At 40.4% G+C, this 27,295-nt stretch overlaps 1 protein-coding gene across 3 annotated transcripts in view; it reads right to left on the bottom strand.

Annotated features, from left to right (window-relative positions):
* Positions 1-16,536, bottom strand: part of SHROOM2 (shroom family member 2) — a 119,187-nt gene extending 102,651 nt beyond the window's left edge. For 2 of the 3 annotated variants that reach the window (XM_038155710.1, XM_038155792.1), the window contains exon 1: positions 15,729-16,535. In XM_038155710.1, coding sequence (XP_038011638.1) covers positions 15,729-15,947 — 219 coding nt within the window. In that variant the 5' untranslated portion in view covers positions 15,948-16,535. Of the gene's footprint in view, positions 1-15,728 lie in introns of all 3 variants that reach the window. The other variant, XM_038155877.1, reaches the window with a different exon arrangement.
* Positions 16,537-27,295: the final 10,759 nt, after the last annotated feature.

Raw genomic sequence — 27,295 nt, 5'->3', positions numbered from 1 at the left:
AAGAATTTTTCTATACCACAGAGAAGACCAGACAAAGAGAGCTTTACATCCAAACACTACTATGACAGTCAGCATAAGACTAAGAATCACCAAGAAGAGCAGGAAATAAAACAGTATTCAAAACTACAGAGCTATGACATTTGGCATAATCATTTAATTACAACTTGCAGGAAACTAATCACAGTATTTTTTCCCAGAGCTACTGAAGCTATAGCTAAGTTCTTTTAAAAATAAAATAGGGATAAAATATAAAGCATGACTGAAGAAATTCCAACATTATCCTCTATAATCTCAGAAGTCATCTGGAGTTTACATGATAAATGCAAATATTGTACCATTTCAGAGTAGGACCCGATCTCGTATCTTATATAAACAATCTTATGATCATGAAAAACAGGGATTCAAAGCTGTGTTTAACTATCAACAAAGCCACATATTTTCACTTGAGTATCCTGCAAACACAATGCAATACAAAACAAACCCCATTTTTTCCTGTACTTAACCTGAATGGTATCAGTCAAAACTTTCATTGCTCAGTCACCCTGTGACTAATTAAGAACTTGACAGATTATAGACACTAGGATTTAACAGCATTTACTCTGCCACCATACAACTCAAGCTTTTTGGTTTTAAATCCAACATAGTTTGCTGTTTCTTTGGAAACTCTGAATGGACAACATACTAAAAGGGCCCATCAGTTCACAATCCAGCTTTATTTCTTTCTTTCTGATCTGCTTTCTTCCAGGTACACTGACACCTGACACTTCCAGGTACAATAACTTCTTTCGCATTGAGCAAGTATCAAAAAAACCAACAACAAGCCACTAAGCAAGAGTAAACATAAGAACAAAGTTTCAAGACACACTGCTTAAAGAGTAGAAACTATTACTATTATTTCAAACATGGCCAAGTCTTCAAGTCTCTTAAGATTAAAAATCCATTGAATTTTGGTCTGTGTTTCAATTTCCTTGAGTAAAATACACTTTGTCAGTTTTTAAGTAACTTTGGCTGTTCTCCAGCACCATACTAGATTTTTAACTTACTTTTAATAAACTGGAAGCTCGTGTCAATTTCCAGCACCAGGATTAAAAAACCTGCCAATTTATGGTGACTGCAACCTTGGCTGTAACACCCAAGACCCTGCACTATCCCTTCGTTTATTGCCACTGCATCATCAACTCCACATTAAAACCTTGGTCTCCTCTTGCCTTGGGGGGGAAGTCCTCATCTCATGCACACAACCTGCACTGCATTACCAAGGTGCAACAACTGAGGTAACAGCTTACAGGTTTGGGGTTTTTCCCCATTCCTTTGAGAACAAGCCCCAGCATTCAGTAAGCAAAGGTTATGAACTTCAAGATTTAATTTTAACACATAACTTTGAAGCCTTTCAAGAAATTAGCATCCATTATCAGATTTCTGGTCAGTTCAGGAAATGGATCTGTGAACATAAATCAAGTAAGAACAAAATGCATTTAAACTGTCACTTTTTTTTTTTAAGGAAAAAAACTCAAAACCAAACCCCTGAATATGCTGGAGGTCAGAAGGTGTTCCTGCTTTCCTTCCAAAACTGCTAGCTTTGCATAACATGTACTCAAGAATGGAAAATTCCTTTTCTGACACTGTACATTAAAGCTAGCTCTGCTGTTTAAAATGTCCAACTACTACTAGTCATGATCCTTCTGCCTCAGCTCACAGCCTAATCAGAAAGAGAAATAACTCTCAGAATATCTCAGAAAGGAGACACATTTTTCTAGTGCTTTACTAAAATTTAATCAGCACCTGGACAACTATCATCAAACATTACAAATCATTCCCAAACCTTGAAGACACTCTTGTCTTCAAAACTAAAGCTGGATGAGATGTTTTAGCTGCATGACTCACAGAGATAGAGAAAAAACAATGTGCTCTCTTGCGTACCAAAATTCACAGGATACTTTTTCAGGTCACAGTTTGCTATGGGTACTCTGACTTTGAATTAAAAAAAAAAAAACAACAGACTGATTAACTTCAAATACAGCTACAAAAACATAAAAGTCACTGCTCTTCCTGCAAGCTCTTGAGTTCCTGTTAATTTGTATTTAAATTTATGGTATAGAAAATACAGACGTCATTTTGTTGCTCTTATTTACATATTACACCTTTCTAATGAAGTAGTATCTAAGCCATGGTTTTACAAAAAAGAAAATCATCTTGTGTCCTCATCTTACTCCAAGATCCATTTCAGTAATTAACCACATGTGGTATTAAACACTTCACTAATCAAAGCTGTTCAATGCTTCTATTATGAGATCATATTTTCTTTCAGTGGTTGATGAATTTGCCATACTTCAATTAGTTAGGTAGAAACTCTTCACTGTAGGCTCAAACATTGATTTTTTTTTTTTACATTTCAGCTGAAATGGTTCACCCAGTTCTAAGAAACAAATGAAGAAATAAAATTATGAAAAGAAATCTTTATGTCAGGAAGTAAAACTGGCAACTACATTTGAAATACTCCAGTGACCCCTGCTTCAGAGGAAGAAGTAATCAGACAGCATCCACAATGTCATGCCTTATATATCTCTTCACCTTTAAAAATGCCCAGCTATTAGAAGTCTCAATTAACTGCAAGTCCTGAGAGAAGGTCCTTCACATTTTCTAGGCTTTGGCCTTTAAAGACAAAACAAGCTTTGGAGCTAGGTAAAGAAATAGCATAGTGAAAGAAGCAGGTAAAGAAAGAAAATGTTGACTATTTAATGGAATTATGAATCACTCATGTAGAGAATGACAAGGGAAAAAGACTTTTATGTAAGAAGAGGTAACACTCAAATGGGTTAAAGGAAATTCAGAAAAGTCTGAGCCAAAGCACCAGAAAGAAGAAATTACAACACACTCCCTCCAGAACCTGGAGACGAGGTTCGTGAATCCAAACATTCCTCTGGCAAAGGAGAAACCTAAACCCACTGCTCAAGCTCCCCAGTCACCTTCCAATGCCGAGTCCCACAGGAAAATTAGTTTGGAAAACGCAGTTCAGTTGATAAAATTACATAGACACCACTAGGACACCAGTTTTCTTTTTCCTTTTCTTAAAAAAAAAAACCAGTAAGTAAAAGCAAAAAAAAAAACCCCAAAATTACTACAAGAATATAAAATGTAAAGACCAAATCACTCTGTAAAATGATTTCAGACTTCTGTAATAGTTTCACATACACAGCCCTAGCTCCTTACAACCATGAAGAATAACATGCTAATGCAAAATTTTATGGACAAATAGAATCATAGAATGGTTTGGTTTGGAAGAGACCTTAAAGATCATCTAGTTCCAAAACCCTGGCCATGGGCAGAGACACCTTTCACTAGATCACATTGCTCAAAGACCCACCCAACCTAACCTTGAACACTCCCAGGGATGGGGCATCCAGAGTCAACAGATTTAAACAAATCAGAAAAATAAAATAAAAAAAAACATTCAGGGCAAAGTTCAAAGACATTTTTAAAAAGCAATAATTACTAGCAGCATGGTATTGAAATGTATAAAACCAATTTTCTTTAGTATCAAAACAAGAGGCCCAAAAAAACTTCACAGAAATTTCTCCAAATTCAGAAGAAAACCTGGCCATAAAAAACTGCAGCCAGCATCAATCAAATGGACCAGAAAATTCCAAAGTTTTAGGCAAAGAAGTTCCTATAACAGATGCAGACCCAGCTATAATATGTCATGATTTAATTTAGTGCTGATTAAGCAAACATGCTCTCCTAGATAGCCAAATGTCAAGTATTTTTTGGTAGCCAAAAATAAAAACAAGCAAAATAGTTTTATTTTTACTCTGATATTAATAATAGTTATGCCCATTCTGTCCTCAGAGGGGAGGTGAACACATTTTAGATTCAGACTGCTCATTAATGAAAATTCAAAAGTTAGGAAATAGGAGATAAGCATTTTCAAAATTATTTTGGTACTTGAATTTAATTTTCACTGGAAGTCGGCTGGACTAAAGCCTGTTAGTCACTGAACAGCATGTGACTGTATACCATGATGTTGCCACTCCCTGCTGCTCATCTCCACTCCCTCTAATCACTTAATTAAATTGCTCATGCAACATTTCCCCAGTCAGCTTTCAGCAAAATAAACCAGGTTGCTAAAGACTTGATGTTTGCAGGAGTGGATTTAAGGTGGAGCCTACACTAGCCCGACACCTTTAGGCTGAAATGCAGGGTGATGGCACCAATTGACACAATAGAGACAGCAGCCTCCAATTACTGCTAGTAACGTGCAGACAAACTAAACTTTATTTTGTCTGCAGCTAGAAGAAAACATGTACATATTCCCCTCATTCTGCTGAAACTTGTATGTTGTGCTATCACCTCAGACAATTGATGAAATCATCAATCTTCATCATTGACATCAGTATTTCTATTATAGAGCTGTAAGTAAGTTCGTGATAATCACCAGAAATTGAAGGAAATTGAAGTGGTCAGCACGGACACATTTTGGCTACAAAAATATCTTTCCTTATGAAGTTGTATTATCAACAATTGTTTCAAATGGGTGCCTGACCTACTGTATAAGTAGTCCACACTCTGGGGTTTTTTTTGCCTCACACCCAGGTGCTGACTCACCTCACTCCATTCATTTCTTCTACTCTCTGAAGCACAAAAAGCATCTGTGCATTTTGGGTAGGTACTGGGTTTAATTTTGTGAGCAGAGATCTAACTGTACACTTTGGTACATTACTTATGATGAACACTGTAGATAAAACAACACTTAGCGCTTGTGTCTGCTGTGAAGAAAAATGAAAAGAATCACATAGCTATAGCCTTTTGACACAACTCTGTGTACCCCAAGTGTTTCCAAATATCTGTGTTCTAGGTCTTAATAGAAAGACAATAAAAGCTTTGTCACTGTAATATTTCAGCCCTTCTGCATCAGGTCTGTTTCATGAGAAACAAGACTTTTGTGAAATAGTATTAGTTATATTTGTCACCAGAGGCAAAGCAGACACAATTCCACAGAGGTACACAAGCAACCTATGGCAAAAGAGGTGATTAATTTACTAGATCTCCCAATTTTCAATGCAGTAAATTTCCAGTTCTTTGCTTCTGATGGGGCTCTGTGATGAAGCTTTGCCAACTCAGATGCTTTTTTACTGGCTCCAAGGGAGCAAACAGCCACCAAAGAGCCACACGCACCTTCACTCGCATATTCTGATCACCGGCATCTGTGACATAACAGGTCACAGCTACAATATTTGTTAAGATGATCATTTCCTGAATCAGACAGAAGAAATTCAGTTGAGCAACAAAAGACTTGTCTTGCACCCCTCCCTAACAAGAGACTGAGTAATTACAGAAACTCCTCAGGTCTCCAAGGTGTCAGAAAAGGCACAGCCCTTCTCCCTGCTCGGGATAGCTATCTTCCACAGCAGTCAGGAAAAACATCAAGTTCCCAGAAGGCAAAAAGTGTAGGAAAAAACTTATTTTACCAATATATAGCTGGAGTTTCCATTTTATAAGTAGGGGAGCAAATTGTTTGATGTTACCTTTTATAAGACAGGATAAAGGGAAAAGAGTAAGTACAAAAGTTTTATACATAGTAAGAATACATAGCTTAAAAGGGGAAAAAAATACCTCGGAATTTAAAAGTTGTGTTCTACCAATTTTTTGAAATTTAGGAGAAGCATTATGACATGAGAGTTGCATTTAAGAGAATTCAGTATTTATATCATATCTCCCAGCCACAGAACAAGACACTTTTTTTTTTCATTTTACAGGAGCCTTTCTATTTGGAAAAAAAGGCACTTGACCAAAATAGTCATGTAAGAAAAAGATTACAAACTGTTTATAAAAGCTGTTTTTCAAAGTATACAGTTCTCTAAGTCTTGAGTTAACTATTCAAAACAATAATTATGTCTAAAGAGACACATGAAGGTTCAAGTTTTCCCTGTTATCCTAAAAAAATTTTTCCATATATAAACACCCAATAAAACACTACTTTATGTCAACAGAGTATGTTTGCATCTTTTTTTTTGCTTGAATGAATGGCTGTGAAATGGATGTTTTGCTATTCGATTAAAAAAAATGAGATAATTGCAAATGTTTCTGCTGAAAATCTAATGTTCTGCTTTCTTCTGGGTCAATAAAATATGCATCTGTAGAGAAAAGAAAAAAATTTGCAATACTGTAATTATTGCATTATCCAGAATCCAAATACTCATCAGGAGTTGTATAATTCACTACATCAGATATCAGCCAGCTAAACACCCACAAAGCCATTTTTGCATGTCATTTGTTTAAGAAAATTAACACACTGATGACTAACTGACACTGTGTAGGAAGCACTTCACTTCCTTTGTCATTAAATCATGTTTCTATGATACTACCCTAAAATACTAGAAGAGTATTTCAATGAAAAATACACAGCTTCCAAATAAACTATTGCTATTCCCAAACAGTATTCACTGAACCAAATCAGAAGCTTATTTCCTAGAGAATGCTGACTAGTTTATATGTATTTAGAAAACTGGGAGACACTGCTTTATTTCATAATTTATGTGGAAGTCTTCAAAGCAACTGTGTAGCAAAGTATGTTTTATCTCAAGAGAGAGAAAAAAATCCAAAATAATCTGTTTGTATAGCTTTGTGAAGGTTTTTTGAGAAGAAGCAGATTTTACTGAAGAGGAGAAGTACTGAAACTGCAATTTCGAGTACAGCGGTAGGTACCCGTGCATCACTCTAAACAAATTTACTGTACTTCTGTGCTCCCCATTGACAGATCCCTCCCTCCTTCAGCTATCCAGACTAAACTGCAAGTCCATTATGGAGAGAATATACTAGAAGGATTGAGGATGAAGCACTTGCTACTCTAAAATTAAAAAGTTTGACCATTTTAAAAGGCTCTGGATATTTTTTCAAGTAAGTTTCACATGGATCTTTTTTCATTTAAAAAAAACAAACACAAACACTCAAAGCACAACTTCATTAGAAGTTCATGCATTTCCATTATAAAAAAAAAGCTTAGTTTCAGTAGGTTATGTTACAGTTTCCACAAAATCAAATGGAATTCACCTTACACACATCAGCAAAAGCATTCTTAGACTCTCTGTCAAACTGCTCAGAGACGCCTCTTTGCTATTACCAGAACATTAAACATCCAGTTGTTGTAGATGACACAAATGCACAGCAGAAGTCGAGTATTTTCTGTACAGTGAGTACAGAAATGATCTAAAACTTATAAACATGATTGACAGAAGAGCCAAGAGCCTGGAGCAAAGAAAAGATCCAATAAAGCCACCTACAATCACAATAGCAGGAATACCCTAGATCATGATCCATTTTCCTTCTGAAAGGTCACTCAGCCAGAGAAATGAGTGCAAGAATGGATGAACCTGCACTGTTACTAGCTATCCAAAGGGATACAGCCTCTCAAGCACTGAAGTAGATTTCCCTACCCTGTGTTACCCATTTCTAGCTTTCACACACTGAGATTTGTCCCTCTCTTTCTTGTACCACCTTGAAAAACAAGCCACTCTACATATTTAAGAAAAATCCTCATTATTAAGTGCAGTTCTTCAGAAAATCTGTATCTAAGAAATGTGATAATGTGTTTCCAAGCTCATATAACAGTTAATAGATATTTCTAAGCAAGTAAGAGGAATTGAAACATTTCAAAGACCCTAACGATTTAGAAATGGACAGATTTAAATGGGGAGAAAGCGGTGCTGGTGGCAGAGGGGAAGTCTTCCTTTCTATATGGGGTGAGGTAGGAGAAGTACAGGGACAGGATGTGAGGCATTCCCCTCAGTGCTAATACTACTGAGCTTTGGACTAAACAGCTCAAACCTTTCAGTAGATTTTGGCATTTCATCAGGATTTGGAGCAACTTTGAAATAACCACCTCTTTTCTATCATCAAACACTCAAGTCCATCTGTTTCTATTCTAAGAGTCAACCCAAGAATTGTGTACCTGACAAAAGCTATTTGGTTTCTCAAAGCTGCAATTTGCTGCATTTCCAACACTTACCAGCAAGTTGGCTCTTTCTGCCTGGGGGAGTCCAGCACACCACAATGACCTTCAGATACACATGAAGTGCGCTAAAAAAACCCAAAAAAAATATGTGGCAGATGCCATTCTCTTATCTGCAATAAGAGATCTGTGCTTACCAAAAATGCCCTGAATTATTCAGAGATGGAACACTAATACTGTATTAATTTATGGAGAGAGGAAGTTCTCTCCTAAGTTCACAAATGTTGTCCTTGGTGGGTAACAACTCTCCCCTGATCAGCTTGATAAATCAAAATGAAAAGTTATGCCCAGAAACAATCAGAGAAATAATTTTTTAAAAAATATTTTAGGTGTAGGCACACATGCACTGCAAATACAGAGACAATCTTGCTCAGTAATATTTCACCTTACTACAGGTACCCATGGAAGATCCAGGTATGTGTTGAGGAATCAGGGATTTCCTCAGCTTCTCACACAATGGACAGCAAGTGGCAGGCACCTCCAGAAAGCAATCCAGAACACTTAAATCCTGCCTAATTTAAATACTACAAAACACTTTTCAAAACTATCTCCTTCATTCCAACATTCATCTTAAACCCAGATGAACACCAGCATAAGTCTCTTGCTTGGCAAAACACATACAGTGGGTACAAACACATTCAGAAGTCCAGCAAGTTGATTTTTGAAAACTGATTCCAGTTCAAACCTTTGTAGACTATTCCTGTCACTGAATGAATGCATTCAAACACAAAACATTCAGTTACCCATTCCAAAAACCTTACATTGTCTTGCTTGCATATGACCATATCTGTGAAGTCAGAAGTAGTACAAAAATTACAACTCCCAATAATGCCCCCCAGAGTAGTGATAATATTCTTGGAGAGGGTATGAGGGGATAAGGAGAGCACAGCATACTTCCTGCATAACCCTTAAGAAACTGCAAATATTATGCTGCATGGAATTAGAAAGCTTCCAAGATTGTTTCTTACCTTAAAGATAAGCAACCCACCCCACAAACATCCTCAAAAAAGCCCCAAACTAAAAACAAGCCCAAACCCAAAAGCTGAGAATGATGTTAAGTTTTATAGAGAGGCATCAATATCAAATAGGTTCAAAATAGACACCTGAAAGCAAGTCCTCATAGATTAAATGAAGTCTCAGCATTAATTTTTATTTTACCTGTGAAAATCTTCACGCACTGTAACTCTTAAATGCACAGCAAGTAAAAAATCTCCTTAATATCTAGGACCTGTCTCAAACTTCTATGACAAACTGACCCACAGAACTAGATCCATATACATATTAGGTATTCTATGTATAGATTACAAATGCTTAGGAAGACTAAATACAAATAGCTTTTTTTAAGAAGAAAGAACCTCACATGTAATAAAATACTGGCTTTGTTACTACCAAACAGTTGTTTCCTCTAATCTATTCACAGCCACGTTTCAATTCCCATTTACCTTATTCTTTCCACATTCCCATACTTTAAACACTCATTAAGCAGGAGAACACACAGTGAATCAAGGTCTGCAGATAAAAATAAGTACAGTCTATCGAGTAACTGAGAAAAAGCATATGTAGCATATGCATAAACACCACACATACCCACACTGGTTTTCCTCTTAAAAAAGAAACAAACAAAACCATAAACATGATGGATATCTAGATAATAAATTGCATTACTGGCAAACTTCTGATAAGAGCAAGCAACAACTAGAGGTGTCTTGCAGATCTCTTATTTCCACACTAATGTCTATGATAGCATCCAAAATTCATACTGAAAAGTACACATTAATGTATGTATGAACTAACAACCAGAGAAGTTTAAATTGTCCTTTAAACAGACCAAACATTCAAACAGTCAATCCAGCTGTCTCACTCCTATTGCAGTAACTATTCCCACAAAATACACAATTCCTCTGGCAGACTCCAGACATGAATGATTCTGTTTGTGTTTTTTTTCAAACTAAAAAATCATGATAAATTTGACAGTTTTTGCCCAAGTAGCTGAAAGAGGGAAATGCAGGGGAGATAAAAAAAGCAATTTGGAAGCAACCAGTATATCCAAAAGATAGATGTTCACTTGTTACAACAAAGTTTCTTAGTTCTGATTTTAAACAGAGCACTCTGAGTCCTCTGGAAGATTTTTCTCCTGAAATGTAGTATGAAATGCACAAAGGAAGACTGCAATTTCAGTACTTCAAGCTCACACCATTAAACCCCACTCTCACACTGTTTGACTGCTAAGCACCTAACTCAACTGACTTGAGACTTCTGAAGTCACAAGCCTTTAAACTATCCTTTCATTTCAACTCCTTACAGTTTTTATATCACATGTGGCAATATCCAACATCACTTTTAAATACAACTTCCAAAACCACTGCCATTTCAACTGTTAAAGCCCTCGCAAAAATCACCAAAAAACACCAAACCCACACACAAAAACCCACAAAAAAAAACCCCAAACAAAAAAACAAAAAAAAACAAACCAACCAGCAAACCCAACCTCCCAAGCTTCAGACTTCCACACCACATATGAGGGTGGTGGGCTCCATTCTGCCAGTAAATTAACAGTCATAATAAAGAGGTCATTCACTAGCCATTAAAGCACTAAAACTGAGACCATTCCCTTCACCAACTAGCTTACCAAATTAAAAGCAATAAGATCTTCCTGCATCAAAGCAAGCCAACTCCTCTCTTCCAGTAACAGAAACCTGGGATCTAATAACCAGACTCCAAGGGAAACACCATCCAGAACAGTTTCTATAGCATCAAAAAAAAGCCCAGCTTTTAACATATTTGGCAGGGGGAAAAATATAAATAGCTACATGATACTATTTCAAGCCTAAAACATTCATTTTAAACACATTTCCTAATATTTTTCAACTATCAACTTGAACAGCACAAAAAGATCCAACTCAGACCATAAACCCCTCTTGCAAGATGATAAGCTGAATAAATGTTTCAAAAGAAACACAGAACATGATCTGATACATACTTTTAAATTGTCCACTAATATACTTGTTAAAATTCTGACACATACAGGTCAGTAATTCTACCTGGGTTTGATGACCAAGAGAAAATGAACAGAAAACAAAACAGAAAGAATAATCCTCCATGTATTATCTTTCTAGAACTGAAGGAAGTGAATGAAATTTGTTGGGATACGGAGACCTAGATTAGAATTCTTTCTTGGGCACAGTACAATGCCTCCTAAGAACTTATAAATCAGCTATTTACACAAATGGCTGCATTTAAGTTGAAGCAGTCAGGAATTTCACAGGATTACCCGTAAATGCTGGTTTTCTGGACATCAAACTTCACAACCAAGTTTAAGAATTGTTAGTGTCTACGAACAGCTCACCTCAAACATCTAACTTAAGGGAAGAAACTGGTATTTGTGTTTGATTAGGTCTTTCTTTTTTTAAATTCATTTGTATACAGCATCTATAAAACTCTTTTCCACCCTAAATATTGTTGCAGTATGGTGAAGCAAGTAATTGCTTTTAGTTGCGTGTTTAAGGCCAAAGAATAAAGAATTATCTAACTAAACCAGTAATCACTTACTACTGAAATGACAAATTAATACAAGTCACATGGAGAAGTCTTGCAGCCAATCAATAAAGAAGCATTTCTTTATACAATTTAAGGGATTGTTAGGTTAAAAAAAATTACAATTCACACCTAACTGCAGACAGAAGCACATTAGGAAAGCGCAGTGGAATAAAGAAAATAAAAGTTCTGAGTCCGTCTGATACTCCTTTTTAAAAGACAGCACCTCCAGCTGGGGCATGAATTCAGCACTGATTCAGGAGACAAGAACTCTATCTACTAAATCAACAACAAAACTTCTTGCAACAGTCCAGGTTTCACTTGGAAATGTTGCTGAAATACCAGCCAAGCTCAGCCTTGATTAGACTGCAATGAGATCATAGCTTTAGGAGGTATAGCTGTAGGCTCTTGTAAAGCTGATACTAAAGAGAAATTTATTTAAATGATACATCAATCTTTCTTGAAATGCATTAACTAGAATGTTCTCATATTTATTAATGTAAAATGGGTAAAGCTGACTGCAGAACAACTTCAGAATTCTTAAGGATATTGTTAGTACAGGAAGTGAAATTACTTTCTACCCACCACCCACAATCAATAGTATGATTGACACTGCAAGTTGGGCATCTCAGATAAGAGCACTTTTAAAGTAAAAGTAATCAAGATAATGCAGCTATGGGAGATTTTCAAGAGATTCACTCTTGAGCACTCTGACTTTTCATTTTCATTATTTCCAATAAGACCTTCCTCTTCAGATGTCGTTTCTTTAAAAAAGAGGAAAATACAAACTGAGGCTCTTGAGACTTCTAATTATTGTCCTCAAAGTTGTCATTTCATCTTTTGTTGAAATATGCATGTTGCCATAAAAAGCAAGTCCTTTCTTTCAAGTTGTCAAATTAGGCAAGAACAAGCTGCCTTTGGGCAATTTTTTTGGAATGTTATCACACACACATGCAGAGATCAGAAAAAATGTGAAGCATTTTTTTAAAGGGACATTAAAAAATAATGGTATGCCACACAGTGACAACGCTAAAATACTTTTTTCTTAAATATTAGCAACACCATTTGCACTTGGGTGGGGCAAGCTTTAGACGACCAGCTGTGTTTAAAGATCAAGCAAGCTGTATCATGCACCACTTTTTGCTGTAGCTATTGCAGCAATAACAAAAGGGGCAAGGGAAAAAAAATTGTAAAAAGGCTTGTGCCTGGCAGGTGAACTTGATACTCTGCCTGCCTGGTTCTATTTCTGGACTATTTGTCCAAGTCTTGTTTCAGGTACAGGAAGAAAAGCTACTGTGAATGGGGAAACCTGCCCATCCTGGAAGTGCTGGGCCCACTGCTGGGCACCAGCAGTGTGACTGTGCACTGACCTCTCCCGGGGCAAAGCGCTTCCCTCACAGCATCAATCATGGAATGGTTTGGGTTGGAAGGGACCTTTAAAGGTCATCCAATGCAACCCCGCTGCAATGAGCAGGGACAAAACTCCAGCAGCTGAGCACACGCTTACACCCTTGGTAAGGCTGGATTTTTTCTCCTCTTTACCATGCCTTGCTTTCTCTGATTATTGGCAATTTGGTGCATCAAAAGACACTCTTGTTTTAATTGACATAATTTCTAAAAAATTCCCAAATAGTATTTGCTGCCAGTATTTGCCCTAGACTGTCCCCATGATACCTGTAGTAAAAAATTTCCCTTCCTATCAGCAAGTGAAATAGCCACACAACCAGAGAAATGGAGAAGTGTGTTACAGAGAAAGTGCTGAAAAGTGAACACCATATATTTGCTCATGAATTTTTCAATTACAGTATTTTTTGGTGCTACTTCTCTGCCAGTTGTGCCATATGCTAAAGAAAGTGGCAAATATTTACAAACACAGACTTCCCAGCATTTACATAAAGGTTCAACTTTCTTCAAAGGCTGATCTTGCTTTTGAGACTTTAAAAGCGCAGAGACAAGCAGAATTTTAGAAATCCCCCTTAAGCAGCTGCTATCTGAGACTCCATTCACACCTTGTCACATTCCTCGAAGAGTTGGCAGCTGTCGTCATCCACCCTCACTTCTCCAGAGATGCTCTGGACTGGAGTGAGACAGAGCTTTATAGCCAGCTAACGCTTAAGCACAGTTTGAATCCACAAAACCAGGAGCTTTTCCACAGGTGTCCTGAAGGATTTAGTCCACTGGGTTTTCCTGGGTGTCCCACTGACCAGCCATCAGTCTTCTGAGAAGGAAGGACACATGCCACAGAGAGAAGCACTGGTGAAACCACAGAGAGAAGCACTGCTGAAACGGAATCTCCTCATCCATGGCAGCCTAATGATCCTCAGTCAGCAATAGGGTAACAAGTTCAGAGCTCTCTTCAGCTGAGAGGAGACAAACCTTACATCTCCTGCAAGGAGGGACTGTTTTAACCACTCTCTTTAAAATTATTCTTCCCACCACTAGAAGCAGCACAGTAAAAAAAAACCAAAACACCACGAAGACAGAAAATTTTGCAGCTAAAAAATCATAGTCCTGGGCACACAAGTTTCACTGATTTCAAAACTATTTCTATACCACTGTATCCAACAACGGCAAATAAAAATATACTCCAAAATTTAAACCCAAGGATCCAGGTTCACTTCTTATTCCTAGGTCTGTATGGATGGACCCAGATTGCTCTTCCACACAGCAGCACAGCTGTGTGGTTCCACTTAATTATTCCCTTGCAACAAACCCAGTTTAAAGGTTCCCAGGCACAGACACTTCTCTCCACATACCACAGCCACATCCTCATGCCACAAATACTTATGCCTGTTACTTAATACCTAGGTAACATTATGAATAAGCATCACTGATCAGTCTTTAGATGTAGCACTTATTAGCCATTACCAGAAAGGTGGAATTATTTGAATTGGAACTTAATAGCTAGTGCATACATAGTAAAATAGCTCTTTTCTCCTTTTCTCAAATGCTCCCAAGCTTTGCTGTTCTCTAATTCAGGACAGTGGTAAGCGGCCAACAGTCTTGCAGTCATTTTTCAGCCTGTACATCTGACACTGACTGTTGTTCCTTGAAAAACAGCACTAGGGAAGTGATCTAGAAACAGATGGTTTGAAAAGTTCTCACTGGGAAAGTTTGTAACACAGTTGTTCAAGGGTGGGAGCTGGAAACTAACTAGAAAACTCACAACAAAACCCGATGAAAAATAAGATTAGTGTCATTTCTGTTGTGGATAAAACTGGACTTGTTGACCTCTGACACTCTCTGGCACTTTCAAAATGGGAACAGGCAGAGTCCGGAGGACTTGCAGACAAAAGCATATATATATAACTTTCTGACAGATCTTGAGCAAAATGTGCTTTGCTAATGCGACCTTTTTTTCACTACAACATATGGATCTATTTGCATGTGCTTTCACTGTGCAACATGAAAGCTGTCTTAACTGCAAAAACCAACAATTACTGAGAATGGGGGCTCTTAAGTCAAAACACATCCAGATGAAAAAAAAAATCTACAAAACGTGAAGCATTTCTTTAACTTGTGTTCAGTACACTGAGAGTAAAGCTGTAAGTATACAAAGACAAGAAAAAAAACAAAACACAGAAGAGAAAAAAAAGGCAACCAGATAGTGCATATACACCCAAACACGTCCCTCTACGCCGTCTTCGGTGCACGTATTTGGTGACTATCCACAAGACCTTTTTGTTTAAAGAAGAAGGGACAAACAAAAGGCTATCCTAATTACTTAAAATTTGCAAGTGCAACGGCAGCAGAGAAAACAGCCTCGGAGCCGCGAGTTTCACTCTCCGTGCCCTCCTGCGCCAGGAGCCCGGAGGGGAAAGAGGGAGGGAACAGCCCAGCAGAGGGTTTCGGGTCCCCCAGCCAGTTACCAGCGCCCACAACGACGGCGCCGGCTTTTTACTGGGGCGTACGAGCGGCCAGAAGCGGCAGCTCGGAGCCGCCACGCCGCCTGCGCCCAGCAACCTGTTGCCCCCAGAGCTGCTGGGATGAGCCCCGCAGCCCCCGGTACCGCTCCCCGGCGCTGCCGGCGGCCGTGGGGCCCTGGGGCACCCCCGGCCCGGCGGCACCTGCGCTGGGCGCGCTGCCCCGCGGTACCTGCGCCCCGGGCTGCGGCCGGGCTGTCACCGCCGCGGGCACGGCAAAATGGAGCCGGCCGGACCCACCTCCCCCCCGCCCCGGCGCCGCTCACCTTGGTGATGATGAGGGGCTCCCCGTGCTCCCGTCCGCCCTTCACCGTGAAGCCCCAGGGAGCCCCGCCGGTCAGCTGCACCTCCACCAGCTTGTAGCCCTCAGCTGCCCGCTGCTCCACCATCACCATCACGGGCCCCGGTTCCACCAGCCCGGCGCCGAGCCGAGGGTCGCCGACGGCCAGCCGCTCCCGCCCGCCCCGCAGCCCCACGTCCTCCATGGAGCGCCCGTCGCCGCCGGGGCTGGCTCGCCTCTGCCGGCCGCTCCCCGGTGCGCGCCAGCCGGCGGCCGCCCGCGGAGCCACCTACCCGCCCCGCAGCGCCGGCCGGCCCGGCCCCATCGGCGGCGAGAGAGGGCTGCTCCGCCCGCCCCCTCCCCTTCCTCCTCCCCCGCGGCCCGCGGTATTGTCTCACGCCGAGGCCGGAGCCCGGCGGCGGGGGGGCGGCACCAACTTGTGGCAACTTGGCGGCGGGGCAAATGCCGCCGAGCAACGCGGGGTGCTGGGAGGAGCGCGGCGGGGAGAGGCGCCCCCGCCTCCCCTCCGCCTCGGAAAGAGGACGAAACCCGCGTTTCACCAGCGGGGCAGCCGCTCGCCCCTCCCAGAGAGCGGCAGCCCCGCAGCGCGATCCCCCGGCCGGGGAGGAGGGGGGAGAGGGGAGCAGCCCCGGGCCGGCCGCCAAACAAAGGCAGCGGCGAGAACGCCCGTGAGCCCCGAGTCACTCCGGGGCCGGGCCCGAGGCCGTACCCGTGTGACCCCACCACACGCAGGGGCGGCCGCGCCTCCCCTCCACCCCCGTTCCTAAACAAAAGCGGCGAGCAGGTGGAGGGTGGGGTGAAAGGGCAGCCGGCGGCTGTGGCCGTCCCCCGGGCCGGGACGCCCCGCCTTCGCCGTGCCAGGCGGCGGGGGGCCGGGGCTGGGAGAGCAGAGGGGGCCGGCTCTTGCCGGCTCTTCCCGTCTCGCCGCGGTGTTCGGGGAGGGGAAACCGGGCAATGCGGGGGGCAGGTCAGGGGGCAGCCGCCGCGGGAGCCGGAGGGAGGAGGAGCTTTCCGCCGGCCCCTCCCGGCCCGCGCTGCCTCCGCCACCTGTGGGGCGGGAGGGGCCCGCGGGCTCCGGGCCGCGCTCTCCCGCCCGGCCCCTCGAGCGGCACCGCCCGGCCCGGCCCGGCCACCGCCGCCACAACGCACGGGCCGGGCCGGGCCCCGGCAGGAACCGGCGGGAAACACCGGTGAAGCTTTCTGCAAAGAAATCCAAGAGAGGAGAGATTTGGAGTCACAGATTTTAAAAAATGTTTGATGGCAGAGTGCGAGGCAGGACTAGAAGTGCTAATCGGAAGGCAGATCTTGGATGGGAAGTAAATGCAGGGTTTGGGTTTGCCTGATGCCTTCACTGAGTTAGTGGTGAGGCTGGGAGTGAAATACTTACTTTTTAGAATTCTCACGGTTTAATTGAATCACTTTATAGGAGGTTTCAGTGCCTTAAATGATGATCAGGCTTGGCGTGGAGTACCAGTGTACTAACACGCAATCCTCCTTGGCATTTCACTGCCAATCAGGCAAACTACTGCTTGATCTAAGACAGAGGGAAATGTCTATTTTCGTTTCTGAAAGCCTAGTGAACCTCAAGGTGTTTTTTTTCATGTGACGAGCTGCCTCATGGAGGTGCCTGGTTATATGTAGTGGGATTTTAAGGTTTTGTATGATGATGTAACAGCTCACATATTTTGCTTTCTGAAAGTGAACATTGGGACATTCTGATTATGTGGTTTGTTCCTCTAACTCCTGTTTCAGTTACTTTATTTCTCTTAAAACTCTCCTGCCTCAAACTAAACCTTTTTTGTTTCCCTACAGTACTTCTATGATTAGCTACAGGATGTTTCTTCAATACCTAGAGAAAACTTTGGGTTCAGGATTGAGAACACCTGAGTCGTCAATCCCAGCAACAGATTGGAGACATCTAGAGAAAAGAAAAATATATTATTAGGATGATTGTTGTTCCCTTGTGATTAAGGGACAGAAGGAATAGTGGAGGGGGTACTCAAACTCATGCATTCTTTTATGAGAATCCTGCAAAATACAAACCTTATACCAAACTTAGGTATTGCATCAAGATATTTAAGGTCTCTAATGACTCACAGATTTCTCTGCAGTTTTCTGTCATATAGACAAGCAGAAATACAGGTCGTTTCCTCCATGTCCTGTCTCCAATTCTTGGAATCTAAAACAAAGTCTTCATTTACATTTGTGTAACACGTATCAAGTTGTCTTCACAGCAATGTGTACTCAATAACATACAGCTGGAAGTTTGAAGGAGCTGCTGTATGCAATTTGTTTTCTGTGAGTGTGATAATGAAAAGAAGATACAGAATAATTATTTTAACTTCAGTGTATCCCCAAATATGCACATTGAAATGAAAATAAAATAGCTCACATCACTAATGAGAAGAGCAAATACTGCTACCAAAAAAAGTCTTCTCTGTTTATATCCCCCCTTTTTCAACTGCCAAACATTAATTCTTCATCTTGAACATTTTGTTGTCCATAGAAATTCAAGATTTACATTACTGTTCTGGCTTTTAGAATAGGTCTTAAAAATTCAGTATTGAAGCATGATGAAGAAATCTGAGCATAGATTTTAAAACTGGAAAATCTAGAACCAGGAACTGGCAGCTATTGAAAACTGTCAAATTCTGCTACTGTAATTACATCAGTGCAAGATGTGGACATGTAGCTCTTGGGAAAGCAGTTGCCTAAAGGAGGAGTATCTGAAAGCTTTCACACTCCTGGTAAGAGAGACCTCAGTAAAGAAGTTCCTAGCTAATGCTTGCTTAGAACCTGATTGTCTGGCACAGTTGTCAAGCAGATCCTCAGTTTGTGGCTGACAGTTCAGAAATCAGACTTCCTTACCTTGAATGACACCTTTTTTGCCTTTTGTTCTCTGATGTTATCAATATTACTAAGATACCACAAAGTAAAGTTCTTCTTACATATGTTTGACCAGCCAAAGCAATAAAGGAATTATTTTTTGTCAGATTGGTCAAATTTCTCTCAATTTCTTTTATATCCTCCCTCTCTGTGAAATCTGAAGCTTCTTCATAACTCAGCTGGAGATTGGTACTTTTGTTCTTCTTAAAATATTGTGATAATTTTATTACTTGAATTTCTGCAGCTTCTGTCAGTCTTCATAAGGTTTCAAAAGTCATTGAGAACAAAGAATTTATTGAATGGATTCTAAAATATTACTTTTCATTTGTGTGATAAGAGAACCAATGATAACTGTATTTGTCTAACAGAAGCCTTGGTGACCAAATCCTCAGCTTTTTCTCTTGCCAAATGTTTTCTGAGCACACAGAAGTTACCAATAGAAGGTAGAAATGCCAGATACATCAGGGTGCCATAAATATATCAAAGGAAGTAACAGACCACTTTTTCACACTAAGGACAGAGAATGATGCAGCTGTTACCGACAAGGTATGAAAGGGATGCCTTTGTGTAAAAATTTGTGCAAAAGATACATGTATCAAAGATGCTTTGCTGTGATACACAAAAGTTACCCAAGAGCCTTCTCCTGCTGTGCAAAAGGAGCTATCAGACTTGTATTTAGAGATGGTTCCCACATCCCCAGAGTGTGTGTCCCTGCCCTGTGAAAAAAAAAACTTTCTACAGTAAACCAGTCTCCTCCCTCGTGTACTTCATGTACTTCATGTCATCCTACGTTGGTACTTGCAGCTTAATTAACAATTTCAAGTGAAATTTCGTTCTACAAAATTTATTCAACCTGCATTCTTTCTGTTGCACATGTTAAAACTCTCTGTTCCCTATTCAGTCACTGAGATTATGAAAACTGAATAAATTACTTTATGGCAGGATTTTGTTTGAACAGGCACAATATGATGTTAAGGCACAGCCTGTTTCACCTTTGTGGCTGTACAAAACATATCTTTTCCTATTCAGCACCTTGCAGTGAATTACACAGGATACCTGCAGGATGGCTCTAGAATAGGCTGGTTTACTCTCAGACCTGAGGCCATTCGTTGTGCTGGACATTGCAATGTCAGGAGGGCTTTTTTTTTCCCTCCAGAAGCCAGGAAATTTGAGAGCTGTAGAGGCTCCTGACTCATAGTTACAGAGTAAAGAACTGAGGTGAGGTAAGCCTTTACAACCTCCCACTTTGTTACCAGCCCTTCCGGAGCTAACCACCAAACATCAACAGGCTGGTGAAGAGACAAAGGGCCTCTGCCTCAGCCATGCAAAATCAAAGGCTGATGCCCTGGAGCATGCATAGTACATTGACGATTTAAGTTCAGATGCCAAAAGAGAAAAGCTGATTCATGGTACATATTCTGAGAGAAATACAGGATCATGGAATGGTTGGAAGGGACCTTAAAAGATTATTTAATCCAATGTCCTGTGGGCAGGGACATTTTTGACTAGATCAATTTGCTTGAAGCCCCATCTAACCCAGCCTTAAACACTTCCAATGATGGGGCATCCACAGCTTCTCTGGGCAACCTGTTCCAGTTCCTCACCATCCTCACCATAAATGATTTCTTTGTAATATCTACTACCTCTTCCTTGCCTGTCCCTTCTGAGTTTATAGTCACTGATGGCAGCCCTCCAGTCATGCAATTCATATTCACCATGTTTCAGTAATGGTGATTAGACTGTAGCTTTCTAGTTGCACAGTGGCTTGCAGCTCTTTCCTCTTTCCAGCTCTAATGTCTTTGAAAATTATCATCACAAAGACCGAAACAAATGAAATAGTGATAAGAAGTTTCTGCAACAGAAGTGGATGGAGTTTTTGATCAAGTAGTTTAACATCAAGCTGCTGGCAGTCTGTTGTGGAGTCTGAAAGTCCTGAGAACCTGGAGAAACAGGTTGAGTAGCAGCCCAACAGACAGACATCCTGGCATATCTGGGAATCAAGAGGCTTTCCTTTGGAAACCTGCCATGCTGCTTCTGATGGATTCAGCATAATCATGCTCTTCTGTAAAACACTTTGATTCCAGCAAATTACCCATTTTCCCAGAATGAAAAATACTATGTTGTAAAGTTCCAGCAGGATGTCTCTGATTTAGGTGCCTTAAAAACCTTTCCCAAGTGTGTCTTGTTTCTCCTGTATTGCAAGTAAGGCTTCATCAGCACATAATTAGTGTTGGAGAAAACCTTAGAAGTTCTCAACCTGTCAGATATATATAACTCAAATACTTGATGAACTCTTTATTTCTTTACAATTAAAATAAAATCTGTGTTCTTTATCTAAAGATTTCTATAAAGCTGAAATTCATGCAAGAATACCAGTTCAGATGATACTCAGATATTTCTGTCTCCCATGGTGATTTTGATTCAAACTTAGTTCAATTCTCTCTTATTCTCACAGCACATAAGCTTTGTACCTCAGAGCAATTTTCTGAGAGTGACAACACGAACTGTGGAAGAAGGCTGAGAACTGAGGCTGTGAATGGCCAAGAGAACAAAATATGACAATTTGCTATGGATAATATTTTTGACTCAGATCTTGAGAGCTATTTGACCTGCAGGCAAGAAAAGGGAGATGAGTCCATCACAGACTCCTATAATCCGTAGCCTGCTTAAGGATTTATAATTTTCACAACACTGCATGATAAAAAGATTGAAAATCAAAGAAAAGGGCAACTCCTCATTTGGTTGCAGAGTCAGAAGATAGCATACACCTAGCAAGAGGAGGTGAATAGGTAACCAGTTTTCCCTGGAGATGTAGTTTTCAGCTTGTAGTCAACTTCAGGCACATGTTAAGTCCTGCCTTGGGCCACAGTCCCTCTGGTATCAGTGTATCTGTTCCCTTTCCAGTTCCTACATTATGGCCCTTAATCAAATCATATTACATCTCTGAGTGCCACTTCACAGAGAAACCAAAGAGCAGAGTGAGAGCACAGAGGTTGAAATACCGGGACGTGGCAGTCCATACTGTTTCATTGTCAGCAGGCTGACTAGGCAGCACTTGGACACAGTTTGGGGGATAATATGGGCCAGGGACCATTAGTGTGAGGCCCTAAGGATGCCATGCTTTTTCTAGTTATGGAAGAGAGTCCAGCAGTATATGCATATATACACTATATAGATGCATTTGTTCATATGTATCTGCATTGCAGCTTCATTAACCTGGAAATTTTTTCCCCATGAAGTTTCATCATTTCAGTGAAGCATCATTTGTAATATTCTTGCTACCGAGTTTCTGATCATGGTACATAGGGAGTGCTTTTCATGGTCCATCTTCTTTGATAACATGTGTTACATTATAACATTCTCTGTACAAACTGTACGGTGCCACTTACTCTCATGTACCATGAAACACTGACCCATTTTAAACATGTAACGGATAGTCTCAGAGGCTAACAAGAGTCTTCAATGCATTTAAACTCTGATACCACAGCATGTTATATCTGAATTCTGTACTTGATGAAGATGGTCAGTGGAGCCAAGATGGTCATGGAAAATGCAAAGGGAAGGCTTCAAATGCTCTTTGTGCAGAGAATGCTCTGAAGGCTTTTAAAAGGTAAGAAAGATAAATAGCAAGAGGCTGGAGTATGCATGAGAGCAGACAAAAGCGTTGTAATCTGGAATTTTTCACTTGGACTTTGTCTTCATTTGCTAGCTGGCCCGAAACAGACCTTTTTCTGCCTATCAGCCATGTATAAATAAATCTCTCAGTGCTTTCTATAAACAGACATAGTTTCTGCATTACAACTGACCTTTCTACCCTCAGCTTGATTACACAGAACATGAACCATGTCCAGGTGAAGGTCATAGGATGTAGAACCTTGTGAGAGTCCATCTAAGCATGCATAAGGCATGAAGTACATGTTCTTTTTGTGTTGCAGTGCCATAGGAGTTTGCCCTAAAGCAGCAGGTGTGCTCAAGAGGCTGTGGCCCAGCAGTGGCAGATGCAGGATATTGCATCAATGTGGCGATATTTTTCTTCTAATCTCTAAGCAAAAATAGTTTTCTTCAGTTTTATGGATACATTTTTCTACTCATTTTGTACTTCATCTGTATAAATATTGTTTACTAATTTAAATACATTAGAGGCACAGTTTAAAAAACTAATTTTTGCATGTTTCTTCACAAAAACCAGGTAAGATAACATTTCCTCAGAGAAGGTATATAGTAAATCAATAAAATACAAGTGACTTGATTGCATCAGTCAAGCACACACTTATTTAGATGCTCAAGTACACACTCATTTAATATATTTATGTTTTTATTATTTGAGAAAATATAAATAACTCAAATATTATTACCTTTATGCAAATGAGATACATTTATCCTCAGCCTTTGAAATTAATATTCACCATCCTTAAAAGAAAATTATTATTTTACAATTCTAGAATTGTATTTAAAAGACAGAGGGAAGGAAAGCGATGCCTCTGTTTTTCTTTCAGTAGTTTTTAATGGAGTCAGTAGCTGTTATAATCTGTTATAAGATGTTACACCTTAAGTATCACTATTGTTCCAAGATCCCTAATTTTACAGAAAACTAGAAATAGCAAGAATGGAGTGTGAATTTCTCCATTCATTTCAGTTATGCATTGAGTTAAAGGTTTAAAATTACCTTTTAGAAATTAGTACAGCTAATTATGGGATGAACATGTATCACAGTTTTTTCCAAATTAAATCTAATTGCAGAAGGTTTGGGTAGATAAAATAAAGAATGGTGTTAAAGTGTGTGGAAGATTTGTTTAAGGAACATTTTGCAGGATCTGTTGGAGAGATCGTAACTGCATCCATTGAGCTTGAAGATAGACCTAACTTTCTTCAGTTTGGGAAATGTTATGTCAGGTAATGTGTAAAAGACTATGAGATCCTGAACTTTGACAAAGTATAGCTTTTAAATTTGTGAAGTAGCTAAGATCTTCACTGGGACCTGTCAGGCAGTGATGCATTGAATTGTACACATAAACAAAACTGAACTATCCTCTGTCTCTATATCCACAGATTTCCTTTTCCTTTGTAAACCAGTGCTGTAGTCCCAGACTTAATTACAACAGTGATTAAAGTATGTGCAGCTGCACACTCAAACATAAGCCATACCCACACTCCTTAACAACAGAAGTGCATGCCTGTCATATTTTTGTAAACCTGTTGCTTTCCCTCAGAAGCAAGCAAGCCAGTGTTTCATCTTAAAAATGGTCACAGACTGGGATGAAACATTGTGTTCTGGGTCTAAGAAGAGGTAAGTAGGTATTTCTAAAAGTATGGAGCACATAGCTCTTTCCACAGGAACACAGTATTGTTCTCATCCTTAAGCACACTGTTGCCAATGTCCAAAATCGTGACTGGAATTTTCAGTGTGGAGCAGTGTTGTGCAATGTTGTACTTATGCTGTGAGTGTGATTGATTGCTATTTGCAATGCCAGGAGGGGTTTTTTTTAGTGTTTCTTGTATGTGTGCTAATGGTTGTCTCCAAGCTACATCATTTGCTTAGTTGAGATCCTGTCGTAGTGCAGAAATGAGACATACCATGTCTGCCTTTCTCACACAGTGGCACAAGTGGGAATTGTGTCAATAACTTCAGAGAGTAGGGAATTAGGACCTGTAGAACGATGTAAGTTTTGTAGAATACTAAATAAAGGTCCTTAATAAGACAAAATAAGTATTCTCTTATTTCTTTCACTACTTTTCTGCTTCCTTTGCCTTTGTCCCCAGCTTTTATCCTCTTATTTTCATAATCACAAGAAGCCAAATTAAACTTGAGTATAAGACTGCCAAACCAGCTTTGAATTTCTTTGACTGTTCTAACTCTCTGTACTTTGAGCCCAGCAATAAGAATCAGAGACTAGCTAGCTCTTACCAGCTGAGGTGTTGCATGGCTCATTAATTTGGTAGATGCATCGCCCACTCAGCCTCAAATGTAGGCACATTTTAGACACCTCTACTTCTATCATGGTAAGTATCAGTTCATTCATGGGTCACTTCATTTTCCTTTTTGCATTAGGGATGCTACAGGTCATGTGCTTTGCTTCCAGTAGAAACCACATACTCCCTCTGAAGAAACTATGAAATCAAGTCCTGAGAAACTACAGGAGGGAAGGAACCCAGAAGAAGAGGTTAAAAACCATTGCTCCACTCAGAGGAGTAAAGCAATAAAAGGAAGGGGCACAGCTGGCAAAACTGTGGCAAGAAAAGAAGGGACATACAAAAAATTAATCTCCAGGAGTACAATTGAGGAATGAAAGTAGTTTCAAAGTCACTGAAAAAAAAGGGAGAGAGAAGTTATAATAATAAAATGGTAAATCCACATGGGCAGAGTAGAAGATCACAGTCAAGATCAATGAAAACAAACAATAAGCAGAAAAAGCAAAATACACAAAACATTCCTATCTGTAAGCCAGAACAAACAATCAGGATAATGACTTGACATGCTTTTCAAATTTTTGAAAGAAAGAAAATGGCTACAGAAATAGTGAAGGGAACTGATAGTGGTAATGAAAGTCTTCTATTAAACTGTTTGGTATTTCAAAGTTTTGCTTTTCTAAGTATAAGCCAAACAATAGAAATTTTCCTTCAAATTAGAGCAAACTTGTTTTTCATTTACATTTCCTTGAGTTGTATATGTAGCATATGATGGCTTAATTTTAACTAATAATCTGTCTCTCTGGACTGTAATTCCTTGGTTCTTTAGTAGCCAGGTTCTTTAGTAGCAGTGTCTTGACAGAAATGTGGCAACTCCATGCACCACTGCTCTAGCAGAGGTGGAACAAAGTCTGAGGAGTCCCAGACTTGTACTGATGACAGAGCCTTGTGTCGACAACTTCAGCATGAGTTTGTATTTCTGGAACAGAGCAATCTGATTTTGCAACCTTGCTTTCCCCAATATGTTTTTGTATACGTGGTAGCAACAAACTGTAGGATTGCAGCATCCAGGTCACTCACCTGTCCTCATCTAAGGAGCAGGGAGATCTCTTTACGCTGGAAAGCAGCAAAAACACTTGGGAAAACATTCAGCTCAGCTGCCTGTGTTTCTGAGTCTTTGATGACATGTATGCATAAATTCACATCATGGTCACTGGAGCCTCCCCAGCTCACCCTGTGCATTAATTTTCAGAACATCTGAACATCTCTCTAGACAAAGTCTAGACCATAAGCCTGGCTGTCTAAGACCTCAGCTGACTGCAGAGAGACCTCGTTGATGTACGGCCATCCATGTGTGCGAGTCTGGCTTTGCAGGCTGACCCTGCTCTTCGAGTGCCTGTGCCCGAGCAGAGCCCCGGGGAGTCCCGTGCCAGCAAGATGGGTGGAGACACATCAGGCCTGGCTATTGCCACACCTGGAGTCACCATTTATTACCATGGGTCTTCTGGGCAGTCTGGACTTGGTGAAGGGAAGGAGAGATCTTGACTCCATTTCAGAAGGCTGGTTTATTATATTATGATATATATTACATTAAAAAAGACCACACTATAACTATACTACAAAGAACAGAGAGAAAGATTCATCAGAAGGCGAGACAGGAATAGAAAGAAATGAATAATAAAGCTCTGTGACTCCTAGAGAGTCCGAGAGCTGCTGCCTCCTCGATTGGTTGCCAAGTAGAAACATCCCACACTGACCAATCGAGAAAACACCTGCTGCATTCCACAGTAGCAGATAACAAATTGTTTACACTTTGAGAAGCTGAGACCTTCTCAGCTTCTCAGGAGAAGAAAATCCTAGCAAAGGGATTTTCACAAAATATCACAACCACACCTGGCAGCTTGGGCTCCAGCTGCCCGCTCAGCCCTGCCACCACTGTCCAGCACTGGGAGGCTGCACAGCCCCCACCAGCAGGCTGACAAGCTCGGTGGAGTTGGTTCTTTTGCTGGGATGGAGTGTATGAGGTCTCTTGGCTGATGTACGCAGCGGGTACCATTTCACCCAAGGCTGCAGCTGGTTTCCCTGCTGAGGGCAAACTCACTGTGTTCATAAACACTACACACAAAACATTCCACTGTCATTCAGTAGCACCTCATAATTTCTGCCAAAAAAATAAGTCAGACCGTGGGGGGGAAAAAAAAGTTAGGTCATTTGTTCTTATAGGGACTAATTATAAAATCCATGACTGTGTTATTTAACATGCTGATGACTTTGAGTCTTTTGGCAATGTTCCCTCCTGTATTCCCTGAATGTGTCCCAATAAACAAATAAATTTTCTGGAAGGGTGAGGGCTGATACAGGGAGTTTGAGACTTAGTTTAAAGGGAAGAATTACTTTTTGTGTTTATGATTGCATTTATTTGCTGCTGTATCTAGCAGGACCCCTGTTCATAAAAGATATTGCCAAGCTTATGAAGGAAAAACAAATACTGCAAGTCAAGTTCCTGTTTTCATATTAAATCCTTACCAAATGAAAAAAAGAGAGAGAGACAGAGAAATATGTTATTGAGAAATCCTAAGTCCTGGAATTTTCCCAGTCAAGCTGATCTAATGCAGACAGTACTGACTAAAGAGAGGATTTTTTGTGCTTGCAATTTAAATAGGATGAGGTTAATATTTTCTTCCCAAGTGTAATCTCTTTCTACAGTGATAGAGTATCGTGTTTCTGATTTTATTTACA

This window comes from Motacilla alba, chromosome 1 (genome assembly GCF_015832195.1).
Source record: "Motacilla alba alba isolate MOTALB_02 chromosome 1, Motacilla_alba_V1.0_pri, whole genome shotgun sequence".
Lineage (NCBI taxonomy): Eukaryota > Metazoa > Chordata > Aves > Passeriformes > Motacillidae > Motacilla > Motacilla alba.
Note: the sequence above shows the minus strand (reverse complement) of the source record. Positions and strands in the feature narration are given on the sequence as shown.